The sequence below is a fragment of the Cuculus canorus genome, chromosome 4 (assembly GCF_017976375.1).
Source record: "Cuculus canorus isolate bCucCan1 chromosome 4, bCucCan1.pri, whole genome shotgun sequence".
NCBI lineage: Eukaryota > Metazoa > Chordata > Aves > Cuculiformes > Cuculidae > Cuculus > Cuculus canorus.
The window spans coordinates 16,318,855-16,346,320 of NC_071404.1; the positions used below are offsets into that span (position 1 = coordinate 16,318,855).

The following is a 27,466-nucleotide window of genomic DNA, read 5'->3' on the forward strand; positions in this document are numbered from 1 at the left end:
CAGCTGTATGCTTATAACATCTGAAGAACAGGCCACACACACAGCATGTAGAGCCTTTTGGGGCACCTATTTAAAAAGCCTGTCTATACAGCTTTTCCTAAACAAAAAGAAATAGTTATAACATGATCATTCATCAGTGATGCATGTGAAGTGATTAAATTGTGGTTGCGGTCCGCAGAATAAGACTACCATTACCACCAGTACTTACAGAGGCTACATCAATGGACAACAAAGATAAAGCAAAGATTTCCAAGACGGAAATACCCAAGTGTGGCAGTTTACATTTTCATGGCTCATGTTTGTCTCTGTTGTATAATTACTGAATAACATTTTTCAAGTTTACTAGATTGGCATCTTTCCTTGACAAATTCGTAAGATCCCAAAATCTTCAGAGTGAACTTTCTCACCTCAAATATCAATGACACTAGCAAATAAAGCCAGATCTTGAGAAATTGGACCTAAACTCACATTATAAAATGTTAGTCTATTTTTCGAAATACTAGCAAAGACAGACGTGAGAAGGAAAAAGATTTTAAAAGTAGTACTTGACCAACATCATTCCACTTCCTTTGGTATGAAGAAAGATAAGGAGATTTTTCTACCATTTTAATTTCTCCAAAATGCATAATGAAGTAATAATTTTGACTATGGAATTTAGTAGTTTTCATAAACTTGGTGCTTAAATTACTCTGAAAAGTCAAGAAAAGAAAGGCTGAAAACAGCAGGATATTCATTACATGGTATTTTAGGAACTATCAACCATGCAAGTTCATTTCAAGTGTCAGCTTTCAGAAAAATGGATCTGGAAATAAAACATGTCATATACTAACATAACTTCACTTTGTGATTTAAAATAGACAACTATCATGGTTGCTCACTTCAAATATTTATTTAGGATGACTGCCCAATTCCCTTGTAACACAAAGTGGGACCATTTAATTGTATTCACAACACAAAATTCAGCCCAAGAGAGTGAATCTGAGTATGACCACTAAATAGCCAGAGAAAGTCTGCAGTTAAAATTAAGAATGGCCACTCTTAATCTTCAAACTTACTAAGAGGTTACCTTTAAGAAAAGGTCAATGTATGTTTAAATGAAAAGCAGCATCCTTACTACAAAAGCATTTCTGAATTTCAAAACACAAATCAAAATCCATCTGTAGCTCTGCAATAACTGCCTCTTGCAAAATACTCCGTATACAAACTCACAATTTTAAGTCAACACATTTTAACAAATTTTTGCACTCTAATAACATTTATCTTCCAACATACCTCAGATAATTGTATTTAGTCACTCCTATACTCACAGAATCGCATGCTTATTTAAATATTTATTACCAATTCATAAATATATTATGAATAGTTATTTTGCAACCAACAAAGAAATCAGGTATATTTGAACACAGCAAGTTATTTCTAACTATAATCATGGTAAAATGTGTCTATTTATGACAGCTGATAAACCGGAGAGTTGAAAAAAACATAAAAAAAGAAATCCTCACCTGAATTAAAGGTTGCATTACTTTTTTGAAAAGTAACTTCAATTCTAGCATCATCTATTTTGACCAAGTTTGTTTTGTTGTCACTGATGTCTATCTCTTCTACACGCAATGCATGAAGTTCACTTTTTTCTCCCAATTCTGCTTCCATTGTCACTTCACCAAGGTTGGTATTTACAGTCACTTCATCTGCGGAAACTAATGAAAGATTCTGCGCCCTAGGTAGAGAAGTCCTTATTTCAGAAAAGTCACTTTCTAAAAGTAAGTCTGAGTTATACTTTACATTCCTTAGAGTTTCACTCTCTACTGCTGTTTCTGAAATCATAGAAGAGAGTTGTGATGCAGCATCTTCATGCAAAACATCTTCAGCTTGCTTATTTTCTATTGCCTCTGAGGAAGGACTCAGGCTCACAGCAGCCTCTGTACTAATCTCGACACAAAGGGCTTCATCTACACTCATGAGGTTCACTGAATTTTCATCCGTTTCACTAATTTCACTGTCTACTGTGGTCTGAGATGCTGTCAGCTCTCCCCTCACCCCATTCCCATTGGTCTCATTCTCTCTACCACTCACAAGCAAAGAATTACTGCTTTTTTCTGGGCCTGTAGTTGACAAGATGCATCCAATCTGGTTAGCGGTATTAAAAATTTCCTCACTTTCGTCTTTTACTTCTGCACTCTCAGCATCAGGTTGACTTTCTTCTATGACTGTAAAGGTGAAGAGACTATCACATTGTTCCATTGTGCTCAGAGCGATCACTGCTCCCTCCTCCTTATCTCCTAGACTTGACGCAGCATGTTGATCTTCACTGTTGGTGGCAACCCTAAGCACAGGAGCTTCACATTCTCCCACAAAAATCACAGAACCTTCGCTTTTTGCATTGGCATTGAAAGCGGCTAGTCCAAACTGTTCTTCTATAGTTGCACTGGTCTCCACAATCTTACATTCCTCTGATGCATTTGGAGAGATAATGGCATCTTCATCTCCTTCTGCTACAACGAGCTGACTTTCAGCTTGTGGGGCTGCACTGATCAAGACTATCTCACATTCTTCTGTCATGCTCGTAGTTATCATAGCAGCTTCATATCTTCCTTCTGTTTCTGAAGCAGTGAGTTTGTTTTCACCTTGCATAGCTACACTAGACATAGGAGCTTCAAAACATTCTGCTGTACTTGTAGAGATCATTACAGTTTCATTTTTTGTCTCTGTGTCTGGAACATGTTGAATGGCCTCTTCTGTGACTTCACCTGACATTAGGATTATTTGTTCTTCCACAACACTTGTGGAAATCATAGCACACTCATCTTTTTCCCCCCTACTGCTAGCAGTTGGGTGACTATCATCATCATCATCATCATCTCCTCCCGCACTGGATTCACTAGGCATGGGAGCCTCATATATTTCCATATCTATAGATTCCATACGATTCTCATTTATTTCTTCAGTTTTCACAGAGGGGAGCTGACCATCATATTCAACAGCCGCACTTGACATAGGAGCCTCAAATTCCTCCACGATACTGGTGGAAATCATAGTGCACTCATCTTTCTCTTGTTTACTGCTAAAAGCATGCACACGCTCGTTAAACTTTGTAGCTGTACTGGACATAGGCACGTCTGTATCTTCAGTGTCTATTAATATCATAGAGCTTTCCCCACTTTCAGTCGCTCTTGCAATAGCAAGCGGACCTTCCTCAGCATCCATCGCTGAATGTAAGGGAGCATCACTTTCTTCCACTGTACTAGTAGAGATGATATCACCTTTGACTTTTTCTTCTCCGTCAGTAGGAATAAGACAATTCTCATCTTCTGTTGGAACTGCACTACTTACAGAGGCATCAGGTTCTCTGCTGCCAAAGGAAGTCATGGCATTCTCATGTTCGTCTTCAGTACCAGACTGACTTTTATCTTGCACTGCCATAGCACTAGTCATGGGACTCTCACATTCCTCAGCATCTAAAGGAATCAAGGTACCTTCATGCTGTCCTATATGCAGCATTAAGGCACCCTCATATGCAGCACTTGCACTGGTTACACTGCTTTCAACAATCCCTTTCGCATTTTTGCAGTTTGTGCCATAATCAGCTTCTTTCTCTGCACTCGTCATGCCGTCAACAGTAAGCTTATTGATATTCATGCCAGCCACTTCTGACTCAGCTTCCATTTGTTCAGCAGCAACTATGCAGATAATCGAACTTTCACCTTCTGCATCTATACAAATTAGTGCATTTTCACTTTCCATTGCTGTACAAGTAGAAGCATGCTCATTTTCTTCATTTCCTCTTCCTGTACTGGTCACAATGCCCTCATCCTCTTCATCCTCTTCTTTTGAGCCTGTGCTAGTCACACAACCTTCATCATCACACAGACCTACACTGACGGTAGTGATACTGGTTTCTTCCTTTGCCCTTGTACTGTGCATTGGACTTTCACATTTTTCAGCTTCTAAACAAACTGCAAACCCCTCATTGCTGTCTTCTAGCCCTGTACAGACTACTGAAATTTCAGCATCATCTTCTGGACTTATGCCTGTGCTGGTCACTGCACTTTCACCATTTACAGTGTCCTCAGATTTGTCACCACTAGATCCAGCTGTGGCATTGTTGTTTGTGACGACTGCAATACATGCACCAGTTACAGTGCTTTCTCCTTGGGCATCTGTCCCAGTCACCGAGCAGACAATGAAATTAGGACCTCTTTCTTCTGCACCTGTGCAAGTCACAGTACCTTCGTGTTCTTTTACTTGGTCAGCTCTCACATTGCCCCTAAATTCACCTGAACTGTCACCACTTGTTGATCCCTCACCTGTTTCCGTCCCTGCACTAGTTACAGCACCATCACTCTCTACTTCACCTAAGCAGGATACAGAACTTTCAAATTTGCCTGCATCTACACAAGTTGTGGCTTTTCGCTTTTCTTCAGAGCCTGCACTAGTCACAGCATCATCTTTTTCTTCTGCTCCAGCACTATTCACACTGTCTTCAATTTCTACTCCGCTTGCATTGACTGAATCCTTACTACTTTCTTCTGCATCAACCATGGTACAGTCACCATTCTCTTCTCCTTCTGTACTTGTTAGGTAACTTTCACTTTCTGCTAATCCTTCAGTGACAACACTACCACCACCTTCCTCAGCTGCTGCAACAGTACACTCACCAATATCTGTCCCTGTGATGAAACTGCCACCCTCACTACTTTTTACCCATATGCCCGTTGTGAAACCTTCATCAGCTTCTATGCTTGAGCAGATTACTGTCACCTGACTTTCTTCTTCTGAGCAAGTGGTTGTAGCATCAGTGTCCTTTTCTGAATGTGATGCACCCTCAGGTCTTTCTTCTCCTGTACTAGTGGCCAATACAGTGCTCTCAATGATCTTTTCTGTGCTAGTTCCTATTACAGTGGCAGGAGTTGTTTGTAGGCTGCTGTGTAACAAACGAAGTCTACTGCTTCCTGCACTGGTACCTACTGCATTGCTTTCACTTTTATCTTCCATGCCAATCACACCACTGCCTTCTTGCCTGCTCGCTATAACAGAGTCTTTAACTGTTTCCTCAGGGACCCTTTCAGGCACTAACAGAGAGGAAGATTGTATAGTATCCTCAGTATCATGGATCTTGTTACTTTCTACATTATCCATCATTGTGCTTCTTTCTCCCTCTGTGGAAGCATCTGTATTCCAGCACACTCCCTCTTTTCTTTTTCGAAGGTCTTCTGTTCTTACATTTCCACAATCTTTAGTTATAACAGTCCTCAAGCTTTCCTCCTTCATTTTCAACTCATTTTGCTGACTGCTTTCCAATCTTCCTGCTTCATCATAATTTTGAGTAGGTAACCCAGCTGTACTGTCTTCCACTGCCTGTTCATCAGGCCAGGGCACCTTGTTACTTTTTTCTACACTGTTTGTCATAGTGGCATTGTCACCATTGTCTTTCATGATAGAACTCAGCACTGCACTATCTTGTTGTTCCACGCATACAACCTGTGCTGCATCTTTCTTCAAAATGGAAGTATCTTCAAATAAAGAAGTCCCATCTGAATTACAGCATTCTTTAGACATGCTATCCAAGGAATCTGTAAAATCAGAGCTATCCATATCCACAGACTTGGCATCAGCAGCATCTTCTCTGGAAGAATTAATTGCTAACAGAACATCATCTGAATTAGAACTTATCACAGTTTTTAAATTCTTTGGTCTTCTGTTCTCTTCTGAAGCTTCATCCTTATTGGGAACATTCTGTAAGATTCTGCCACTTCTTTTACATCCAGCGCTCATTTTATAACCCCCTTGTTTATTGGGTTCTTGCTCTATGGAAGCTTTTTTGAATGAAGTGTCTAAGGCACCAACTTGTTTATTAGCAGTATCTTCTTGTTTAACAGTTTTTTCAGCTGCAGGCACAAATTGTGACTCACAAGCTTCAGGCTCTGCCAAGCTGTATTTTAATTCCTTATTTGAAATAGAGAGAGATATTTTTTCTTTTGCTGCACACTCCGTATCTGTGGCTTGGAGCGAGTTTTCAATGCTTTTTCCTTCGATGTTAGATGACTGCTGTACTTTTGTTTCTTTCAAATCAAGTTCCATCAGCTCCTCCTCATGACCAGAATGCAAGTCGTCATTATTCACACTTGGCTTTTGAGGTGCTGGAGCATGTCTGCTTTCAGCTGTGCTAGGAGATTGCTTTTCCCCTCCAAGTAAATCTTGGTTTGATATACTGCTTTTTCTATTTTCAGAGGATATCTTCTTACTTTGTTTTTTATCCATTGCCACTGCGATGCTCAACAGTTTTTCACGCCCACTATCCATTTCTTTAATATCTTTATCTTCCAATTTGATACTTTCTTCTTTCTTCTTTATTTCCTTGCTGCTGTGCTTTAAGTTTCTGCTTTTGTGACCTTCGGCAGATAACTTTCTTTCTAGTTTGGAATTGCTTAAATCTTTATCACTTCTACATTTCTCTTTTACCGATCCTCTTTCTCCAGAATGTAGCTTCCCTCTGTGACTGGAGTCTTTTTGTGATCCCTGAGTTGACTGCACACCACTTAAAGGCTCGAGCTCAGCACTGCTCTCCTCAAAAACTTTGTCTTCATTCTTGGATTTGTGTTGCTTATCTGAATCATTCTCTTCTATGCTTTTATCTTTGTCTAGTTTCTGACCAGTCTCTTGTTTTGTTAAACATTCCTGCAATTCTGTTTCAGATGCTTTGAATTGTTTACTATGACTTTTTGACTTAGACTTCAATGAAATCTTGTCTTCTACAAGGCTCTTAGATCTTCGTCTATCTTTATGAACACCATCTTCTTGTTTCAAATTACAATCAGAGTTTGTTGATTCTATTTCATGTTTATCTTCCGAGTAGCTTTCGCTCCTTCTGTGTGATGCAGAAGCAAGCTGCTTTGAGGCACTTAGGGAATCCTTCTGTGGCCTAGAATCACTCAGGGAACGTTTGGACTTGTATTCTGCTCTTGATTTTTCAGTTGAGAGATGTCTGTCTTTTTTATTTTCCTTACGCAGCAATTCTTCAGCTTTTAAGGTTGATTCAGAAATATTTTTTCCATCTTTACCTGTTACTGATGTTTTCCGTTCACTTCGGTGTTTACTTTTTCTTTCAGATTTGTCATCTGAGGAAACCTTTATTTGTTGATTATGTTTCTGACCACCATCCTCTGCTTTCAAACTTCTCTCAAATGAATGGACTTCAACTTCTTCACTTGATTTGTGAATACCATCCCCTTTATTTTTGTGCTTTAAAGAAAGTTTATCTTCTAAAGCAGTTCTTTCCTTTTCATTTTTATCTCTGTAAGACTTGGTTTCTTTTTTGGCAGAATTTCTCGTATGTTGAATTTCTATGTCACTATCTTTTTTGGGGTGTTTTTCATTTTTAAATATGGATTTCTGCTTCTGTAGTTCTTCAGTACCGACTTCTGCTCTATCCAGTTGTCTTTTTGGATCCCTCGTTTCACTCTCCTGCTGGGCTCCTTCAGCCTGAAGAGAGGTAGAGGCTTTTCTTTTATGTTCTTTTTCAACCCTGGAATCACTTTTGCTTTCCTCTGCTGAATGTGCCAACTCTGAAAGTCTTCTAAGCTGTTTAGAGATCTCACTTTTACCATGATTATGCTTCAGTTCTTTGGAAGAATTTTTTTCACAAGTCTACAAGAGAAAGTTTTTACATGTATAAGCAGATGTTACACAGTTCCTTCAGTAGGTGACCAAACAGAATTGTTAAGGGCAAACTCCCAACAAAAACAACACACCAGAGTATACATTTAACATTGTAACAAAAATTCACCTAAAATATAGTCAGTAAGAAAATGAAACTTGCCATTCTCACTTCAACTATTGAGTGAAAATACAAAGAAAAAGAAGTTAACCTTAAGCAGTCTGTTTGACCTTGAGTATCTTTTCTTTATAATGTGATTTTTCTTTCTAAAATTATTTAAATGAATTTTTAAATGAACAATCACAACTTAAAATAACTTATGGAGTACTTGAAACAGCCACTACACCATCTTTAAAAAAAAGAACAAAAAACCCAAACCACACACAACACCCCAAAACCCACAGAAAAACCCAGACCTCACTTGAGCCTCCAACTATCACTTTTTTTTGTTAACAATGTTGCCAGTACAAACTCTTACCATAAAAATTCTCTTTCCTTAGTGTTTGGACTACATTAATGTTTTCTGTAACTCCACAGTGAGAAGATAAAATAATTCTATCTCCTCAAGTCTTCGCATGTAAGATATACTTTGCTCTTTTTTAAAATGCAATGTTTCACAAAATACAGCTTAAACTATACCTTGTGTTCTACCACACCACGCATCAGCCCCAAATACGTAGACTGTATATTCTAGTGGCTACTGGAATTCAGAAAACATTACTACAGCATCACCAGATCACTAACATGACTGAAAGAACTAGCAGGAAAAAAAATAATAGTAAGAACAAATGCAATATTTAGCATTTTGGTATGGGCATACGAACTAGTACTATTGCAATTAAAAAGGAAGATTCTAAGGTTTACGTTAAGAGATACATACCTCATTTAACTTTTGCATTTCTTTAGAATCTTCCTCAGACGGCTCATATTTCTTTTTGCAGCCATCTTCAGCATGCCTGAAACAGGTATTTGGACAATTAAAAAAAGAAAAAAAAAAACTATATCAGTTGAAGGAGAGAAATACACACTAAAAATACTGAAACAGAAGATGGTCATTCAACCTTTGACTATCCAGTTTGTTCAAGCTTTTTTCTCTTTGAAAATTACGTGTACCAACTTCTAAGATATCCTCTGGACATCAGTGCTTTAAATCAGAGAATATTAGTATGACAGTTATCCCTGTACAACAGATAAGCGATGTCACTGCCCTACACATTCCTGTGTGTAGACTGAGATGTATGCATGTACATACCTATGTAAAACATCAGTTTAAAGATCAAACCAAGTTGTTGACTGACTGATATTAAATGCACAAACATCCAAAAGCTGTGCATTCTCACGCCTTCATTACCATTCTATGTGTGAAAAGCCACATAAAGGCTGCTACTGTAGTCTGACCTGCAGCTACAACTTGATTTTCTGCCCAAACTTCATGCTTATTATTAACAAAATTGTGTGAATATTTTAAGAGGAAACTTAAAATTGGTAAGGCTAACTGTAAAGTCAAAGAGAATCTTTTCCATACACAAAAATGAGCATTCAAAAACTTAATTCCTTTTGAGAAAATATATGAATACCTTGAATCTCTTTTTCTTTTTCTGCTCAAGGCTACTTTTTTTTCTAAAAATTTCTGTTCTTTAAGCACATCCTTAATGCTGGTACCAGTAGCTTTTGACTCAAGACTTCTGGATGAATGTTCTTCTAAGTTCAAGCCACTTTTCCCTAAAATAATACACAAATGGTGAAATACATAACCATGTCATATTACCATTTCAGCTACAAACGTGACTGAAAGCAGTATAGAGAATACTAACATGTTGTGGGGAATTACCTATTTATATAGGCGTTCGTGTTTAAGCAATGTAATGATACATGAAAGGATATATGAAGAGTGAACAATTTGCATTATCCATTTTTCTGTAACATTACTGTCAAAATGTTGTGTTTAAGGGAAGTGACTACAGACCTTTTACGAACATTTTTAAGCTCAATGCTTTTTCCCCAGAGAAAGGGAGCGAGATAAGGGCAATGGGGGCTTATACTTCTCATATTTAGAACTGTTATACTTCCCATACCCTTAGCATTTTGATTTCCAGTTTTTAAGGATTTTGTTTTTTCTGCAGCTTTCTGTTTACGTTTTTCTTCAAGTCTCTCTCTGTTAATTTGTCGTCTTAGGAGTCTCTCTTCTTTTTCTTTGGCCTGGAGATACAAAACCAAGGAAGACAATTTATCATAAGGTCAAAGAGCATTCTTTGACTACAAATGTATGTCTAAAACCCAAATAAAACAGAACATTGTAGGTCGAGGCAAACTAAAAAATAAATAGATCTTAAAAATTGTTACATGAAGATTAACAGAATCCTCTAATACTTCTGCGAAGTGAAACTAGCTGAGTTGCATAGTTTCATTGCCACTTAGTCCTTCAGACCGAGGCTACAAGACCTTCTCAAAAAAATCGATCTTATTTTTACATATATACACATACATGTATATATAACATATACATGGCATGCATATATAACATATACATGGCAAATATATATTAAATATATAAACATATTTAAATAAAATATATATTTAGCCAAAGAAATAAAAGACCTAAAAGGACTGTTGTTACCTCTTGTGTGTGTTGGTCCTTATTCCACAAGACACAGTGAACATGCTCAAACCTGTCTTGCCATGTCCAATGGCTGCAGACATGCTACAAATTACTGACTTAATGGACAGCCAAGAATGCAATGAAGTAGCCTATAACATTTTAAACCCTAACTACACAATGCTGCAGGTAGATATGGCATACTTTTTCCACCCAAATTGTTATTATATACATTAAATCTACTGAATATCAGATTTTTCATACATGCAGCAGTTCCTGTTCTCCCTATCAAATCACTCAGTTGAGAAAAAAATCCACCTATGGCTGGATTCTGCAAAGACACTGCATGTATTTAGTAAATCTGCTGTCAACATCAAAGGACTGTTCATTTTAGAGTAGGGGAAAAAGACCGAAAAGTGTATCTGTGCTTTCACCACCAGAAGCCTTCAACCTATAACCAGCAGAGTGCTTCCCTGGAAAGCAGATCATGCAATATCAGTGGAAATCTGAAGGAGGGGCAGTTGTAACACAAGGGGGGAAAAATAAAATAAAATAAAATAATAATTTAAAAAAAAAAAAATCAAGTGAGAAGAAACAAAAGTCCCCCCTCACAAATCACCACCAAGCGGAATTTCTGTACTGAAAGTTTTGAGTTAGAATGCAAGCAATAACAAAATGTATACTTACAATGGACTGACGGCGTTGTTCTACAGTTCGTTCATCATCTGAATCACTGAAATATTTGGAGTACAAGAAAGGCTTGCGAACATAAGCATGACGAACAGGCTTGGCTTTCCCATCACTCAGCTCATTAGCATGTGGCTTTGTCTTACTTTGACTGTTTTTCTCCTGGTCATCTGAAGAAAGGTTAGTAAAGTGTAGAGATACGTAGATAAATTCAGGCAGAGCCTTCTCTCAATGTAACTTTTGAGGAGGCAAAAGTACTCAAAATGTATTAACAATTGCTGCTTCTAAAAGCAGAGTTAAATAAATGAAACCCTTTAGCATTAAAATATTACTGATTATGAAAACCTAAAAGGCTTGTGTTTATGTGCAACATTCAGCAAAAAAACTTAAAGATACAAACCTCAGAACAAACCAGGATAAAACAATTGGGTTTACCCTCTCACCTCTAATCACATTACCTTTTTATACACAGCATTTTGTAGTTAACAGTCTAAGAAGTCAAAATATAGTAAGAATCTTCCCTACACCAAAAAACTTGTACAATATTTGAGAATGTAAAATCTAGACAGTCTTACTGAAATATAAACACAAACCACAAATAAGACTCATTTAAGTATTATTCAAGTAACAATAAAACTGAAATAGATTTATTAATTTATTAGGATTATTAGAAATAGAGCAAAACACATGCTCTCCACTGTAAAACTTACTTGCATCCCTGAAATGTATTTAAGGCTTGTTGTCACTTCACAAATATTTAGTTAAAACCGAACGCAATCTGTCATGTTTAAAGGTAACACCAAAACGAGAGAACGTGCAAGTAATTCAGTGCTTCCAAATAATATTTTCAGATGAGAAAAGATGACCTCATAACATACAGGAGACAATTAATTCAGGTACTAAGGCACTCTGTATTACAAAGAGGGAAGTCTTATTAACTGCAAAGACACATATCCACAGTAATCACACTCTGAGATCTGCTCTAGACAAGGAGAACACAAAAAGGTAACCCAGTCAGTGAAAAGATTTAGTGTTTTCAAACACTTAAAGTTAGATCCATTCCTATTTCTTCTACTGTGGTCAGGTACAATCTGGAAATTCCTGATATCCTTAAGCTCTAAAACTGAGATGATCTGCAAAGTCAGCTACAAACACTACCCTGGGGTCACAAACAAAGCACTCCAATGTTACACCAAATTCACAGCAGAAGGAAAGGGATAAAGCACCATAGGGAAGTGACATATCCATCAGTGTTAAGTGTTTTTGTGCCTGTGAAATACTGTAGTATAAACAAGACTTACAATTTTTAGAACGCATCAAGCTATCCAAAAAATATTCAAAGGTGTGTCCATTACTTGTCTTTGGTAATTGCACAAATGCTATCCATTCCACATTCATATTCTTTCCCAGAAACAAGTACAATAAAACATACTGCAAAACCTCAAGTTTATCATGCAATGCACTCGAAAGCATTGCATTTTCTTTCTTGCTACATAACAATCTAATTTACCATCTGATGTGATCTCCCCTTCTTCAGTACTGTCAGAAATTACTGCCTCCTCTTCACTCTCCTCTTCAAAGGAAGAAAGGTCACTGGTATGGACAGAGCTGACAGTGATGTCACTGAGTACATCCATATCTGAATCTACTGACATATTTTCTTGCAAAGGAAAAAAAAGGAAAAAAAAGGGCTGTAATGCAGCAAACTGTATTTGAGATACTTTTCTTACTTATACAGTGATCTTGCCATTGAAAACAAAATTATCTTAAGAACAAGAAATAGGAAAAAAACTCTATCTGTAATACCTTAATGAAATGTTAACATGCTAACTCTTGTTTACCTAAAACTGAAATCACCCTGAGGTACAACTAGAAACTTCAAATGCAGACTGGAACTCCTAAGACAACTTGCCAGAGTAAGGCAGATTACCAGTCACACACCTGAAGAATCAAAGCTCATTTGATTCCTAATGTGGGTACCTCAGTTAAAGGCGATGATCCAAGACCTAGCTTTGGCTAGCTAGGCAAATTTGGCAGAACTAGCAGAGAAGCTACATTCCAAATACATTTCCGATTCACCACCTAAATACACTTTAAAAAAATGCCCATATTCATCTCTTAAGGAAGAGCATTGCCCGTAACATACCTTCTTTAGTGCTTTCAGTTGTTTTATGTTTATTGCTATTTTTTTCTGGAACTAACTGTTTCATTGTTTCTGACTCTCTTGCTTGCTTTTCTTCTTTTGACTTCGTAGTATCATCACTTTTCTTTGAATGGTCAGACTTCCTGTCAGTTTTTTCTTTCTTTTCTTTTCTCCTTTCACCTTTTTCACTGCTGTCTGCTTTCTTGTCACATTTATCTAATTTACTCTTTTGATCTTCGTTTTCCTGTTGTATTTCTTTACTCGTATCTTTATTTGTAAAAGTCAAATTATTAGTATCCTTTGCTGAATTTTTAATTTCCTCACTTTGGCAGGGAAGCTCATTTAAATCTTCACACTTTGCAAATGTTTCAGACCCTTCTCCAGAAGGATCACAAACTGATTTCTCTCTGTCTGGCAAGTCCTCTGCATTTTTCTCTCTATCAGTGCTACCATCCACACTCTGCTGAGACGAGAGTCTTTTCGCAACTTTGTCACTGTTCTTAGTATTTGAGTTTTCTGTTGAAGCCCTCGCAGCACTTGCTTCTTGGTTAAGAGAAGTTATTGTTTCCAAAATGGACATTGCATCACTAGCTACGTTGCCACTAGAAGCTGTAGTAGAGACACCTTGAGTAGTAAGAAAGAAAATAGTTTTAGTTCATCTTAGTTTCTGTAATTCCATTGAGATAGAACTTAAGCAAGCGAAAGGAAAAATAATAATTTCAGTATTTCAAAAAAGTAAAATTAACTAAAAGTTTTGACTAATTTAGCATCTACAGATTTTGGTTTAAAAAAAACCAAAAAACAAAACAAGAAGCAGTATTCTTGTAGCGATTATGATGTGATTACCAGAGATTCATCTTAGTCAGTGACGTACCACTGTTCCCAAGATCAGCAGGAAAACAGGGATTGTCTATAGGAAGAATGTTCTGAACACAATTCTTGTTCAACTTTACAATCATCCCAAATGGGATGGTGACTCTTGAGAAGCACAACATAGCATATTGCAGCAGACAGTCTGGATTTCATACCTCAGGCATCTGCATAAGCGATGTGGAAAATGGACTCAGCAAATTGATTATATAATAGGACTATCGTAAATACCTTATCACTTTCCCATCTTCTTAGAAGCAGCTCTGAAGATGGATGAGAAAGAGTTAACTGGACTAGCACTAAGAACTGCAGCTGGCTTGTTAACCCACTTACTTTAAAGGAAGTGGGCCTCACAGGATAAGGGCTAGGATTTAAAAAAAGGGCTTGGTTACAAATAGATGGACTGCTTTGGAAGAGAGAGAATGGACAATTATGGGGAGCAGTTAGAAGTCAATACCAAGCAACACAGAAGAAAATTGTAAAGAAAAAGTGCCACGCTTATAAGGAAACTAAAGATTGACTGACTTACAGCAGAACTTAAGCATCTGAGAGGACCTTAGCCATAGAAATTTTACTGCACACAGGAACTGCACTAAGATAGCTGTCTCATAGATTTTTTTTTTTAATGTATTGGTAGATCAGAAAAAAAATTTAATAAAAAATTGACTCATTTTCCTCTTCGGATCCTATAACACTTAGGGGGCCAAACTGTGAAACCAACTTTTTTCCCTACAGTAAACTGATCCCTTGTAACCTCAAGCAGAAGTGACATACTGACATGGTGGTAAATGGCAGCATCTCTCTTGACTTCTACCTTCATACATGCAGCAGGAAACAAGTATAATGGTACCATGCCTGGAGCTCAGCTTGTTAATACTGATAACAGTTTTGTGCAAGCAGCAAACGCAAGCAACATTTCTGCGCTCTTGAAAGACAGTTTTTTCCCGAATAGACATGGTAGAATACCTTGTACTGCAACAGAAGCATCTGTTTTCTCCTCACTTGGAGCTGTACTGGGGCCTGCCTCTTCTTTGTGATTCAATGTGGCTAAAAATTCATGGACAGCTTTTTCCACCTGAGGTCTGAATGTGTGGTTAATCTTTGGGTCCACAACCTGAGAAATAATTCTGTCAATTCCAGACTCCAACATTCCAGACCTGCAACAAAGTTACATGAATACTTCATAAGAAAAATGGCTTTTCAAGAACTTCTTACTGAAATATGCTCATTCAGATGCACTATAAACACTCTTAAAAGCCTCCAAAGAAGCACTAACATTTTCTGGTCATCACTGCAGCCATGTATTTAGCCATCTGTCTGTACTTCCACAGCTCACTCTACTACTTACAAACTAAGAAAGAAAATGCTAGAGGAACAAAGCAATCTCACTGCATGGAATAAACACAGTGAACAGCCTGTTGTTATGTCATGACTGGTCATGCCTACAAATGTTATCTAACTGTAAAAGCGACATTTGTGAAAAAAATGAAGAAGCCCGATGTTACCAATTCCCATGGCATAAAACAGATGAACTATAGAAAGCATGAGGGACAAATGCCTACTAGGCCAGTCATCACCACCCTGAGTTACCTTCTGCCCCACACAGTGTGACACTGGAGACTCCTGCAGCTTTATAGAACACCCTTAATATTCAGTACCATCAAATACCCTCTTCCCTTCACCTCCAAGCAAAACAGCTCCTCAGTACCAGTTATCCGTGGTACCACTACAGCATAACCATTTGTTCTCAAGACCCTTGTTTGACCCAATTTAGTGACCAAACTCATGCTGCTTTGAAGAAATTTCCTGACATTTCTTACGACCCTGAGTTTTGAGAAGGAAAACTAGAAAAAAAATAAAGAATTAATGTACCATCAGCTAAATGTTTAACATCATTTTGACATAACAGCAATTCTGAAAAACCTCTTCTCTGTCTAGCTAAATTTACATCCAGTTTGTTTAGTGAACTTAGTCTTGCAGTCCAAGAGCTTAGTTTGTCAAATCCTTTAAGTTTCATTAGCTCAAAACCTGATGATAGTAGCAATTTTACTAATTTCTCCCTTAAAACAAACAGTAAAGACAGACATTAGCTGAGGTGTTACATCTCAAGTCAGAAACAAGCTTTCCACCCCAGACAATATACCTGCAGTCCAAGAGTAAGGCTGATGGTGAGCAGCTCTCTGAAATAATGTTTTAAAATGGTAAAAAAAACCCAGCTTCTTCTGAAGTTTCTTTGAAGAAAGCAGAAACCTCACAATCGGCCTAAAGCGTCCATCACCTCTCACGGTACACAAGAGCACAGAAACCCCAGAGCCGCCACTTACTTGAGAACCTGCTGCCTAATGTTATTTCTCAGCTGGTTCTTGTTGAGATGAGGACTCCAGGTATGAGTTGCCAAGTGATTGGATACAAAGTTGTCAACGCGCTGTCTCAGATTCTGGTAGGCAGGCTGGAAAAGTAACAGCGGAGAGGTCGGACGGGAGGGTTCGATGGCCGGCTCTGCTCCCGGAGCTCCCGCTCCCTCGCGGCGCTCAGGGCCTGCCAGACGCGGCCCCGCACCCGGTAACGCCCCGCAGAGCCACGGGCCGGCACGAACGAGCCCCCCCGCAACAGCCCCGAGCGAAGCGCCCGCCGCCCACCTTGGTGTCCACGTCGGCCAGGCAATCGCGGCGGAACTGGTCGAAGAGCCCCTGGCTCTTGAGGTGGCTGACGATCATGGAGACCAGCTCCGGCTCGGCCGCGCCGCCCCCCGCGCCCGCCCCGGCCCCCGGCGGCGGCGGCGGCTGCTGAGGGGGCGGCGGCGGGGGCGGCGGCGGCGGCGGGTTACTGGCCATGGCTCTCCCGGCCGGGCCCCGCGACGGCGCTGGTTCCCGAGCGGCGGCGGCGCTGACCCCGGAAGCGAAAGGGAAGGCGGGGAGGAAGCGCCGGGTGACGGGACGGGAAGCGGGGCCGCCGGCAGCGGCGCCATGGGCGCCAGGCGGGCACTGGCAGGGCCGCGCGGGGGGGCCGCGGGTCCTTTAAATGAACGGGGTGGGCGGGGCCGCGCCCGCGCCTCCACGGGGGCCCCGACCCGGGGGGGGGGTAGGGGGGGAAAGGCGAAGGGGGTAAGGAGGGGGGCGAGGGGAGCGAGGGGGGCGACCCCGGCCCCCCCGCCCGTCTCGACGGCGATCCCCCCCACGAGCCGCGCGGCCCCGCCCCGGCGCTGCAGGCAGCGCGGGGACGCCTGCGGCCCCGGCCGGCCGCCGCCCGGCGCCGCGCCGCCGCCGCGCTCCCCGGCAGCGCTCCCGCAACCCCGCCTCGCATCCCGCCCCTTCCTGCGCTGGCCGCCATCATGGTGGGGGCAGCGTCGCGCGCTTCCTCCCCGGGGCGGGACGCGCGGTGCGAAGGGGGCGTGGCCACAAGCGGGGGGCGTGGTCAGTGACGAAGGGGCGTGGTCAGTGACGGAGGGGCATAACCACAGAGTGGGGCGTGGCCACGGGCGTGGGGTTGTGGTCTGCGTGCAGAGCGCGGGATTAGCTGCAGCTCGTTGCTTCTGTGCCTCAGGGAGTGTGACTGCCGTCACCTCAGGCATAGCTGAAGGTTTAGGCCTTGAGGTGAGGTATTGTCTTGCGTTTCCTAAAGGTCTTTGGAGCGGTGAGAGGCCTGAGTTGAGGCTACTGGGGATGTGGGCATTTAATATAGGTTCATAGAATCATAGAATAGTTAGGGTTGGAAAGGACCTTAAAGATCATCCAGTTCCAACCCTCCTGCCGTGGGCAGGGACATCCCACTGGATCAGGCTGCCCAAGGCCCCATCCAGGCTGGCCTGGAACATCTCCAGGGATGGGGCAGCCACAACTTCCCTGAGCAGTCTGTGCCAGTGCTTCACCACTGTATTCATAGTGAACAAATTCCTCCTAATGTCTGGTCTAAATCTGCCCCTCTCCAGTTTATACACATTGCCCCAGTCCTATCACTACAAGCCTTTGTAAATGGTCTCTCCTGAGATTTCTTGTAGCCCCTTTCAGGTACTGGAAGTACATACTTGAGATTGAACTTGTTCCCTTTATATTTCAGTGCCATCCTACTTGCTTTTCTAATATGGATGTTCTCAGCTTGTTTCTTGTTTGCACTTGCTGTTTCGGTCTCATCACATGTCTTATTCATCAAATAAAATACCTTTATCCTAAATGCTGTCTGAAAATGGCTTTTTTTTTTTTTTTTTGTCTGGGCCCAACTGTGCGTGGTCCAACAGGAAGATGCTGTACAGAAACTAGAAACCTCCTGAAAATAAAAAGATGAATTTGAATTAAACCGAACTCAGCCCTTTGTTGTTTGTTGGTTTTAGGGATGGTTATAGTTTTATATTAGCTGAGATATGGTTACATGAAGTCTTGTATGCTAATAAAAAGATACATTATTTGTTGGTTGCACTGTAGGATAGCTATACAAAGAATTATGAACATATGAGTAAATGTTAAGCTATCTTGCTGTTTTCAGAGAGCTCAAAATGAACTTATATATTTTAAGTGTAATTGTTTCAGTTTTTCCAGAACAATTCAGTACTTGTAGTTGTTGATTTTGTACTCGGTATTTATCCTTGTAGTTTACTGTAGTTGTTACTGTCATTTGGTGTAGTCACTTAATTGTGCTAGGAAAATGTTTTTATTTGTGAGAGAACAGATTGAAAAAGACTTGTCAGGTAATTAACAGAAACAATTTGGAGTGAATACAAGGGATTTGTTTTTTATCAGTATTTTGTTGTTCTGAGTTCAGTAATCTCCTTGTTTACATTTACAGTCCCAGTTAATTTTCCTGACCTGTATTTCTGATATCACTTGGATTTCCACATGCTTCATATCTCCCCTTATGCTTGGAACAATTCTTTTGTCAGGTAGTCCTAAGAGTACCTCTCCGTAACTTTTACTTCACCTCATTCCTTAATTTTCACTTCTGTAAATATTTGAACTACATATAATGTTTGTTTGGCTTATGTCTTGCGATGTAAATTTTCTTTACACTGAATTAGACTTTTTCTAAAGTAATTTGGAATATTTCTGGTGTTGACATCTGTAATCCCTAAACACTTCACTTTATACTCTGGGTTCTGACTGTAGAGCATTTTAGTTTAGCTGGAACTTTTATTGAAATGTTTTTGTTTTTTTAAAAAATCACTTTACTGTTATTGGTTAATTTTTTCATATCTTGCAGCCCGCAGCCCTTGGTATGGGTATTTACAAACTATTAATAACTACAGTTGCTTTTCCATTCTTTTTTTTTAATGGAAAAACTATCATTTAAAAGTATTTTTGACATATATTTAATATGAAAATTTTCAGCAAGTTTCTTAATATCTTTTTACTTAATAAAGTAGATAACTTATTTCGTAGTGCCAGGCAACATTTAAATTACTGAAGAAATACTAAGATACAAGACAAAAAAGGAGGTGCATATGGGAACGAGAAGTTTATATGGCTGCAAGAGGAGATTGGAGAAGTACAAGAAATTATGACAAGTCACAAAATACAGGGAAAGTACTTCTGCATCAGAATATATCTGCAATATATCCTGCTGGGGGCCGAGAAAGTGTTTCATTCTCCTTCTAGTTGCAGTCTTGCTTTTGATCTCCCAGGATTGGACACAGGACTGTTAGGCTCGACAGATCCACTTCAGCCATTGCTGTTATGGCAGCAAGCCACACAGCTTGTGATTTCAGGCAAGCACCTTTTTGTCTCGGATTACAGCTGAGTGATAAATGGAATAATTATGACACCTCTGAAGCAGAAAATATACTCCTAAACAACAGTAAAATAGTATGTTGTATCTGGAAATACTGTTGCTGGTGGTAATGCAAGATAAAATAAAGCACCTGCAACAGCTCTTTCTTTTTTAGGCAATGTTGTACAAATTTTATTTTGTGAGTACCTACCACAATCATCAATTTCAGTGGCCAATATCCCAGACTGATTTCATGGCTGTTAATAAAATGAAAGTTTCTTGAAATAAGTTCATACCATAACTGATAAAAGTGGTAACAGAACTTGGCAGGTTAGCTGATGTTTTCTACTTTTTCAAGTAAAATTTTGTGCAAATTTCCCCTCTCCCTCAAAAGCTTTGTTTATGCAGTGTGTGCTGATAATGAATCTAAATTTGTGAAGTATTTGAAATCCAGGTCGCTGCCAGATTAAGAAGGTAAAATGACAGTAGAAATGACAGTAAAGTGACAGAGAGTAGTAAGTTTAAGTTAAGTGTAAAAGAGGGCTTTTACAAATGAGGGTACACAGAAAGGGGACCTGTTTAGAAGCAATTCAAATTTTCTAGGAAAAAGCAAAGACTTTTCACCAGGAATAACTGAAATGCCTGGGCAGATTATTGGACAGTATAAGGTCTAAAGCTGCCCAACACCCTAACCCCAACCCTAACCCTAACCTGCCCCAATCTGCCCCAGCCAGATTGCTCGATTCTTCCTGTACGTATGGGGTAACATATCTGCCTCACACCAACTGTGTTGCCATTGTTGCTCTATTCTCTGAGGCTTATTTTCTTTTACTGTGTAGCTTATGTGTTGTTTATTGTACTACAATAAAAGTCAGAACCATCAAAGGTGAATTGATTTGTTGCATAACTGTGCATTTGCTGATGCACATTTCACATTTGCTTCTCCCTATGCATAAACAGTGTATTTTATGATCCCCTCTGGTTAAAGAAAATCTCAGATTTTCTGATGCTTGCGGATATGGGATTTTTCTTTTTTAGAAAAAAGGCAAAATTATTATGTTTGGGAGCAACAGCAGAAATCACAGTTTAGTCCCCCCTGTTTCGAACAGCAGAGAAAAGGTGCCAGCGTTGCTGAGGTTTTATGCTTCGTCAATAACAGCAAATGTGACTTCAGCTGAACTGCGGCATGAAATGCTCTAGCTGCGGGACTAAAATGTTGCCAAGACTTGGACTGTACCTTCAGCTGTGATGTGATCAGAGGGATGTTCATATCCTTACATGGCAGTAGTTGCATTGGGTGAAATGCTCTTGGACTTCCAGGACTGTTGGATATGATTTTGTAATCTTTTCTGGATAAATAACCTTTGGATATATTGTTTGTTCTTTAATAAAGCATGTCTAAATGCTCTTTCTGGCTTTACACCCATCTTTCTTTCCATGTGTTACTAGTGTTATTTGTTCAAACACATATATACACATTTATATTTGGTTTTCATTTGGCACTGGCAAGTATCACCTACGTAAAAAGTGATGTGTGATGGCCTAAGTGTATTATCCAGTGGAATGACAAATCTGTTTTGATTCCATAGGAGGCTGCCTGTCCTAAGTGTTTTCCACAGGTAAGTCTTTGGCAAGAGAAAGACTCAGCAGGAATGAAACCAATGACTGCACAACACATCTTAAAGTGATGAGAGGAATGCTTTTATTTAAACTAGCCTGTCAGGAGCTTGTGCTAACACCTCTGTTCAGTCACTTCTAAAGAGATTCCTTGAGCAAAACGAGAACTACTGTGAGATCCTGTGTCTCTCATTGGAGCTGAGCAGGGTGCTTGTTGTCAGTGACACAATAGTTCAATGGAGATAGCATGTGGTCACTCCTCGAAGTGGCAAGCCATTTCACAGATTGAAGTGTCTTTAAAAACGCTAAGGTTTTTGTGTTCAGTGGCTAATACTTTTAGTTGTCTTTGCTGGGAAGATTGACTGGTTAAAGTTTGGGAAAAAAAACCCAACTGGTAAAGTTTCAAGTCACATTTCAACAAACTGCATTGTGTAATACTTTTTGATTGATCTGTGAAGAAATAAACTCACCTTTATTTATCTAGCTTTACCACGTAAAAGTGATTTAAAAGTTATGCTTCTGAGTATAACTTTATCTGAAAGGTTAAGATTGTTTTTTCCAGTTTCAGAACCTCAACATGACACCTAGTTTGCAGATGATGCTTTTAAATCTCATTATTTTGAAGTTACAGAGATGCCTTTCTTCACTTTGTTCTCATTTTATGTCTCTGTCAAGGCCAAAGAATGAGTTCCTGGATCCCCAAGTTTTGCAAGAAGATAAGTAGACACTGCTTAGTGGATGACATTCATAAGCAAAAGAAGATAGCTGTCACAAATACCTTTAATCCACATGTTTCTTTGATTTTTTTTCCTGTAACCAGAAAGAAATCTTTAGTGGCAGGTGGAACCTGGACCTTCCCGTGAGAGGAAAGCCGGTCCAGGTGGCCATGGCTGTGACTCAGGTATGGCTCTTTGTGATGCACTTTTCCATGGTAATGAAGGAAGGGTCTCCAGCTGGTGCCAGTGGGTGTTTTTGTAGAGGTAAGGAAGTGCTTCTACATGCTGCAGGGGGTAAAGGTTGTTTTTGGCCTGCTGAAAAGATGAGTGTCAGGTTCAGAGGCTGGTGGATAGGGCACTTAGCCTGAGAAAGGAGAGGCTATGTCTTTCTTACCTCTTTAACAGGCAATCAATAACTAATTGATGCAATATGGTTGGGATTGTTATTGGCATCTAAGGGATTGGACATGTAATTCCCACTAATGTGACTATCTCAGAATATCTTTTTTCTTTTTTTTTTTTCTTTTGTGAAATGTAAGTTCTTGCCTGCCAGAGAAATACCACTTTCTCCATTCAGATGAAAAATGTTAGAATGAGTGATTCTGCTCCCTTTAATAGACTTTTTACTTTGCTGTTAGTTTTTGACTGGAAAATACATGTTTTTGCTATTTGTGTACAGGGAGATGGAGAAAAACTTAATGGAAGCTTGTTCTCCAGAGAGAGCACAAGAGGTTATACACTCTTTCACTTTTGCCTAAATGTAATTTTAATGGCAAGGTAAAATGCTACAGCTTAAACATGAAAATGGAGTGAATAGATACACGAAAGCACGAAACCTTTTATATCAGCATTCTTTGCTGACTGCGGCAAGGTGAAATCAAGGTGGAGGCATTGCTTAAATGGGGTGCAGGAAGCCTAAAGTAGAGCTGATGGACTGAATTTTGCTTTAATTTATACCTAGTGTAGTTTCATTGAAGTCAGCAGGGAGATGGATCAAAGCAGGACTTTGCTGCTAAATAACAGGGTGCTCAAAATTGCTCATGCCATCATTTTTGCAACTTTGGTTGCAATCCTCAAGTGAAAATTAGAGGCATTTTACCTAGTACAAAACCAGTATTTTTCATAGAAAAAATTAAAAATGTTTAGAAAAATAAAATTTAAAAAGGGGAAACAATTAATTTGGGCTTTTGACATGTTCTTTTGTGTTGGAGATGCTACACGTTCAGAGGAAGAGGGACATGAGTCACCTTGCAAACAGCATTCCTTTAGGAAAGGTGTGGTGGAGGGAGGTGTGTAGTTTTGTTGCTGTTGACCTACTTTCTGTGCTTGTTTCCCTGCAATTAGGAGAGCTCTATCTGAAGTCATTGGTAAGGTGGGAGCACGCAGAGGAGGGCCTGGTATTAAGGAAGGACAGGTGGACTGCCTCACCTTGGTGGGTCCAGCTGTGAATCCACACTGTGGGTTGGGTGTAGTCAAGAGTGTTCCCTCTTTTCTGGTCTGCTGCAGGCCCGGCTGGATATCCCAGCAGCATGCCTGGCATCCTTGCTTGGCTGTCCATCGAGCAGGGAGAGTGGAGGAGAGTGTTGCCCACCTGGGGCTGGTCCCACTGTAAATCCAGATGGCTTGCCTAGATGGGAGCCCACAGATCTCCCACCTACCCAGAGAAATACTCCAGACTATTGCCCTTCAAGGCCAAGGGCATCTCTCAGTACTTGTTTGGAAGAAGGTGGGACATGGGCGAAAAAAATCTTAAGTGAAACAGCAGAAATAATAATGCTTGTTCAAAATCCTTCCTCCTTACCTATTGATTTGCACAAAGATGATAGAAATTTAATGTCTTTAAGATTTGTGCTTTCTGCCAGGTTTCATTAAAATTGGCCAACCATTTCAAAAATTACCCGTCTGGGGTTGGAGAAGGGCTGACAAATAGCAAAATAATGGTTTCCTGGGGCAAAAAAAAGTAATAGCAGCCTGGATCTGCTAGGATATATTATATATGGAGAAAACCAGCTCTAAACATATTCAGAGACCAGCTGCTTTCTGAATAAGAACTGATGTAGGAGTCAGACAAGAGGAAACAATTCTAGACTAGCGTGCCCGCTCACTGATGCTGGGGAGTGTGAGAAATACAAGGTTTTCAATTTCATTTGTTTATCTGGAGGACAATGGAAGGGAAAAACATTCAAGCATTCTGAGTTTTATCCTACAGTAAGAAGAAGTCATTTTTTAAATGTGTGTGAGCGTAAGAAAGCCAAGCATATTGGTATTTTTAGCTTTTACTTGTTCTTTTATGTGAAACCTTCCTGAAATGGAGAAGTGTTATGTTTATTCCAGCAATGGTATTTGGAAAAACAACATTGAACTTTTTTTTTTGTGCCTAGTAAAAAGGAACTATTGAGGCTGTAAGGGAGGAAAACAATTTTGCAAGAGCCTTTTTCTTGTGTTTTAAGAGTATGCTGGCTGGAAGGAGGATGGGAAGCGGAAGCACAGCAGTACTACACAGCTGCTGGATCCAGCCGGCTTGTATGCAGCCCTGTCCAGGCACGGAAAGCAAGCCTGCTTTGTCTGCAGCCTCTTCTGCAGCTCTTGCCTCAGGTATCACGAACCTGCCCTTCTTTTATTTTACCCCATGTCTTTTGTTTCTGTGTGTTAATAATCACCACCTGACTGGCTTGTTAATGTCATACAGCTTTTTTTCGAAGAGTATTGCTTAAGACAGCAGCATTGCTTTTCAGTATATTTATTTTGTAGTTAGAAATGTCTTAAAGCTATCTCCATTTGCTGCAGGCTCTTTTAACCAGCTGTATGGTATGTTTTACATAAAGAAAGTTTTAATTTCTCTCTCATTATGCACTAACTTAAAAGGTATATCCTTCACTTTTATCAGTAAGGTGTTGGGAAAATTTTGGGCAACGGCTCTCTCTCCCATATGTTATTATGTGACAGTGGATCAGTGAAAGAAAACCTAAGCATCTGAAGTTCCTACTTACTTAGGATTCTCCAAAATGTCTTGCAGTTTAAACATCAGGAAAGGCAGGTGTAGAAAAGCAACAAAAAGTTTAGAGAGTTAAAATACAAACTGTTTGCCAGTAACCCTCTGCTCTCCTCTGCAGCCTAAGCTCTACTTGCTGCTCTGTTCTAAGGACTCTTGAGCAAGAACCTACTCTCGATCTCTCTGCTTTTTGCCTTTGTGATAACACCAGTCTCCAGCTGGTGCCAGTGGGCGTTTTTGTAGAGGTAAGGAAGTGCTTCTACATGCTGCAGGGGGTAAAGGTGGTTTTTGGCCTGCTGAAAGATGAGTGTCAGGTTCAGAGGCTGGTGGATAGGGCACTTAGCCCGAGAAAGAAGGACAGCTCTCCTTGGACCTCAGACTGCTCTGCTGCTGACAAATAATAGGAACAGTGTGATGTTTTACAGTGTTTATCGCTGATAACAAAATATTCTGGTCCTGCCAAGGCTGCTGACATCAAAGGAAATAAATTATCTGAAATGATTATGGTTTTCTCAGTCTGAACATTGAGTATGGATGGAAATTTATTTCTTTGACTCCTCATATATCTGACGTCCTTGCCCAGGGCTGTTTGATTTCTTTTGTGAGAAAACAGAGTCCAAAGTTTTCCAGAGTTTTGATTGTATCTCCTTCTGTCCATTAATGAAAAAAGCAGCAGCTTCCACCTCTCCCTCCACTGAGACAGGATTGTCCACATTGGACAATGATACTTTAGTCTCCTTTTTCTTGCTTCCTAAAGTAAAAAGGAAGGACACTATGAAGCTGTGTAGCTGTCGAGAGTGCTAACAGGGAAAGGAGCTTCTCAGGACTGCTGCTGCAAAGTCCTTTCTCCAAGTTTATCTCTTAGACTGTCCCACTGTCTGTTAACTCTCTATCCTGGCCTGTGTCCCCCTCCTGTCATTAGCTTAGAAGATATTTTATGCAGCTTTGATTATGGAGTGATTGTTACAATGACCTTTATTTAAAAACTAATACAAAGATCTTCCTAGCAATGTCTGGAAATTGTTCTGTAATTTAAAATATCCTCTTGTACTTGCTTGTTTCAGCCAAATTCACGATTTACTGCTTGTTGAAAAGAGTCTGAAGAGACAAGATTATCACAAATACAATGTGCACACACTTCCTATAAACTAAAATCCTATACAGCATAACGGAACTTTCTTTACAAGCCTGCAATAAAATATCTCGAGAGGGGAAAGGAATGGTGAGAAAGATACGTGAACTTTCAGAACTCAATAAAAGCTGGTGATAGTGAAAGTTTGTGAGATCTACCATTCCTGAAAAACATCTATAGCACTAGATTATGCCTTGACTTTTCCTGCCACAGTTCCATTAATTGCAGTGGTACAATACTGCATGTAAATTGGCATGGGATTTTACCTTATATAGAGCAGAGGAAGGAAGGACAGAGTTGCCATATGCTCTTTTCTCACTTTACCTGAAGGACAGATTAAAATAATTTATTAGACAAGTAATCCAAACCTCTGGGGCAGGTGAAAGTATTTGTAGAGTCTCCCGAGGTGTATATTATAGATTCCTCCTTTGATATTAAATCACTCAGAGTAAATGGGGGGATGGGAGCTGACATGTCTTCCTACATCTGTCTCCTCTATAGAGGTATTCTCAAATTCGCTTCCTGTCACAAAATAGCAAAGAGAGTCTTCTAAGTATTCCTTCCTTCCTTCCTTCCTTCCTTCCTTCCTTCCTTCCTTCCTTCCTTCCTTCCTTCCTTCCTTCCTTCCTTCCTTCCTTCCTCCCTCCCTCCCTCCCTCCCTCCCTCCCTCCCTCCCTCCCTCCCTCTTTTTTTACTCTCTTCCCTCTCTATCTCATTTAACTCCAGTTTAACTGCATTTAGAACTTGCTTCTCACAGTTATGTTTTATTGGAATGCTGTTCTGTAACTGTGACACTCTTTGAGATGGCTATTTGCACTAGCGTATGAGCAAGCTGGGAAAATGTAAATAGTGCATTAAATGAACAGAGATTTTGGATAAGTTTACAATATTATTTTTGTGCTTTTCCTGGATCCTTTTGACAAAGGACAAAGGAAACTTAAATTATGGATACTAAAATTATTCCATATACTCATCTAGGCCTATTCTTCCATTCTTCAAACCAGCTCCCCACAGACACATTTGTATAAACACTAGCATGCTAATTAAAATTGCCAGGAAGACATGATCTATTTAAAGTCTCAAAGCACAATTTTACTTGTAGGCTTCATATTGTGACAGTGTAAAAGAGCAAGGTTTCTTTTCAAGGTTTAAATATAATGAAATGAAAATTTTTGTTAAGTATGTGCTATTTGGCTGCATGCTGCTCTTATCTCTGCTAACATGCACCTGATTTCCTTTTCTATCTTGCCTTTGTTCTTTGTTAACTCTCCAGCAGTCTTTCATGTTTTTTAAAGGACTGCAAAACTCATTAAAACTTCACAATTGTTTATTTCCTTGTACTTTCTCATTTATCCTGCCTTT

At 39.8% G+C, this 27,466-nt stretch overlaps 1 protein-coding gene across 2 annotated transcripts in view; it reads right to left on the reverse strand.

Moving 5' to 3' along the window:
• Window positions 1-16,812, reverse strand: part of BOD1L1 (biorientation of chromosomes in cell division 1 like 1) — a 37,532-nt gene extending 20,720 nt beyond the window's left edge. For both annotated transcript variants that reach the window (XR_008449586.1, XM_009561610.2), the window contains exons 1-10: window positions 16,590-16,812; window positions 16,275-16,399; window positions 14,917-15,107; window positions 13,084-13,704; window positions 12,448-12,597; window positions 10,938-11,107; window positions 9,730-9,853; window positions 9,232-9,376; window positions 8,535-8,610; window positions 1,503-7,644 (exon numbers count right to left, since the gene is read on the reverse strand). Coding sequence is in view for 1 of the 2 variants with exons in the window: in XM_009561610.2 (XP_009559905.2) it covers window positions 1,503-7,644; window positions 8,535-8,610; window positions 9,232-9,376; window positions 9,730-9,853; window positions 10,938-11,107; window positions 12,448-12,597; window positions 13,084-13,704; window positions 14,917-15,107; window positions 16,275-16,399; window positions 16,590-16,784 (7,939 nt within the window). In the remaining variant the exon portion in view is untranslated. The remainder of the gene's footprint in view (window positions 1-1,502; window positions 7,645-8,534; window positions 8,611-9,231; window positions 9,377-9,729; window positions 9,854-10,937; window positions 11,108-12,447; window positions 12,598-13,083; window positions 13,705-14,916; window positions 15,108-16,274; window positions 16,400-16,589) is intronic.
• Window positions 16,813-27,466: the final 10,654 nt, after the last annotated feature.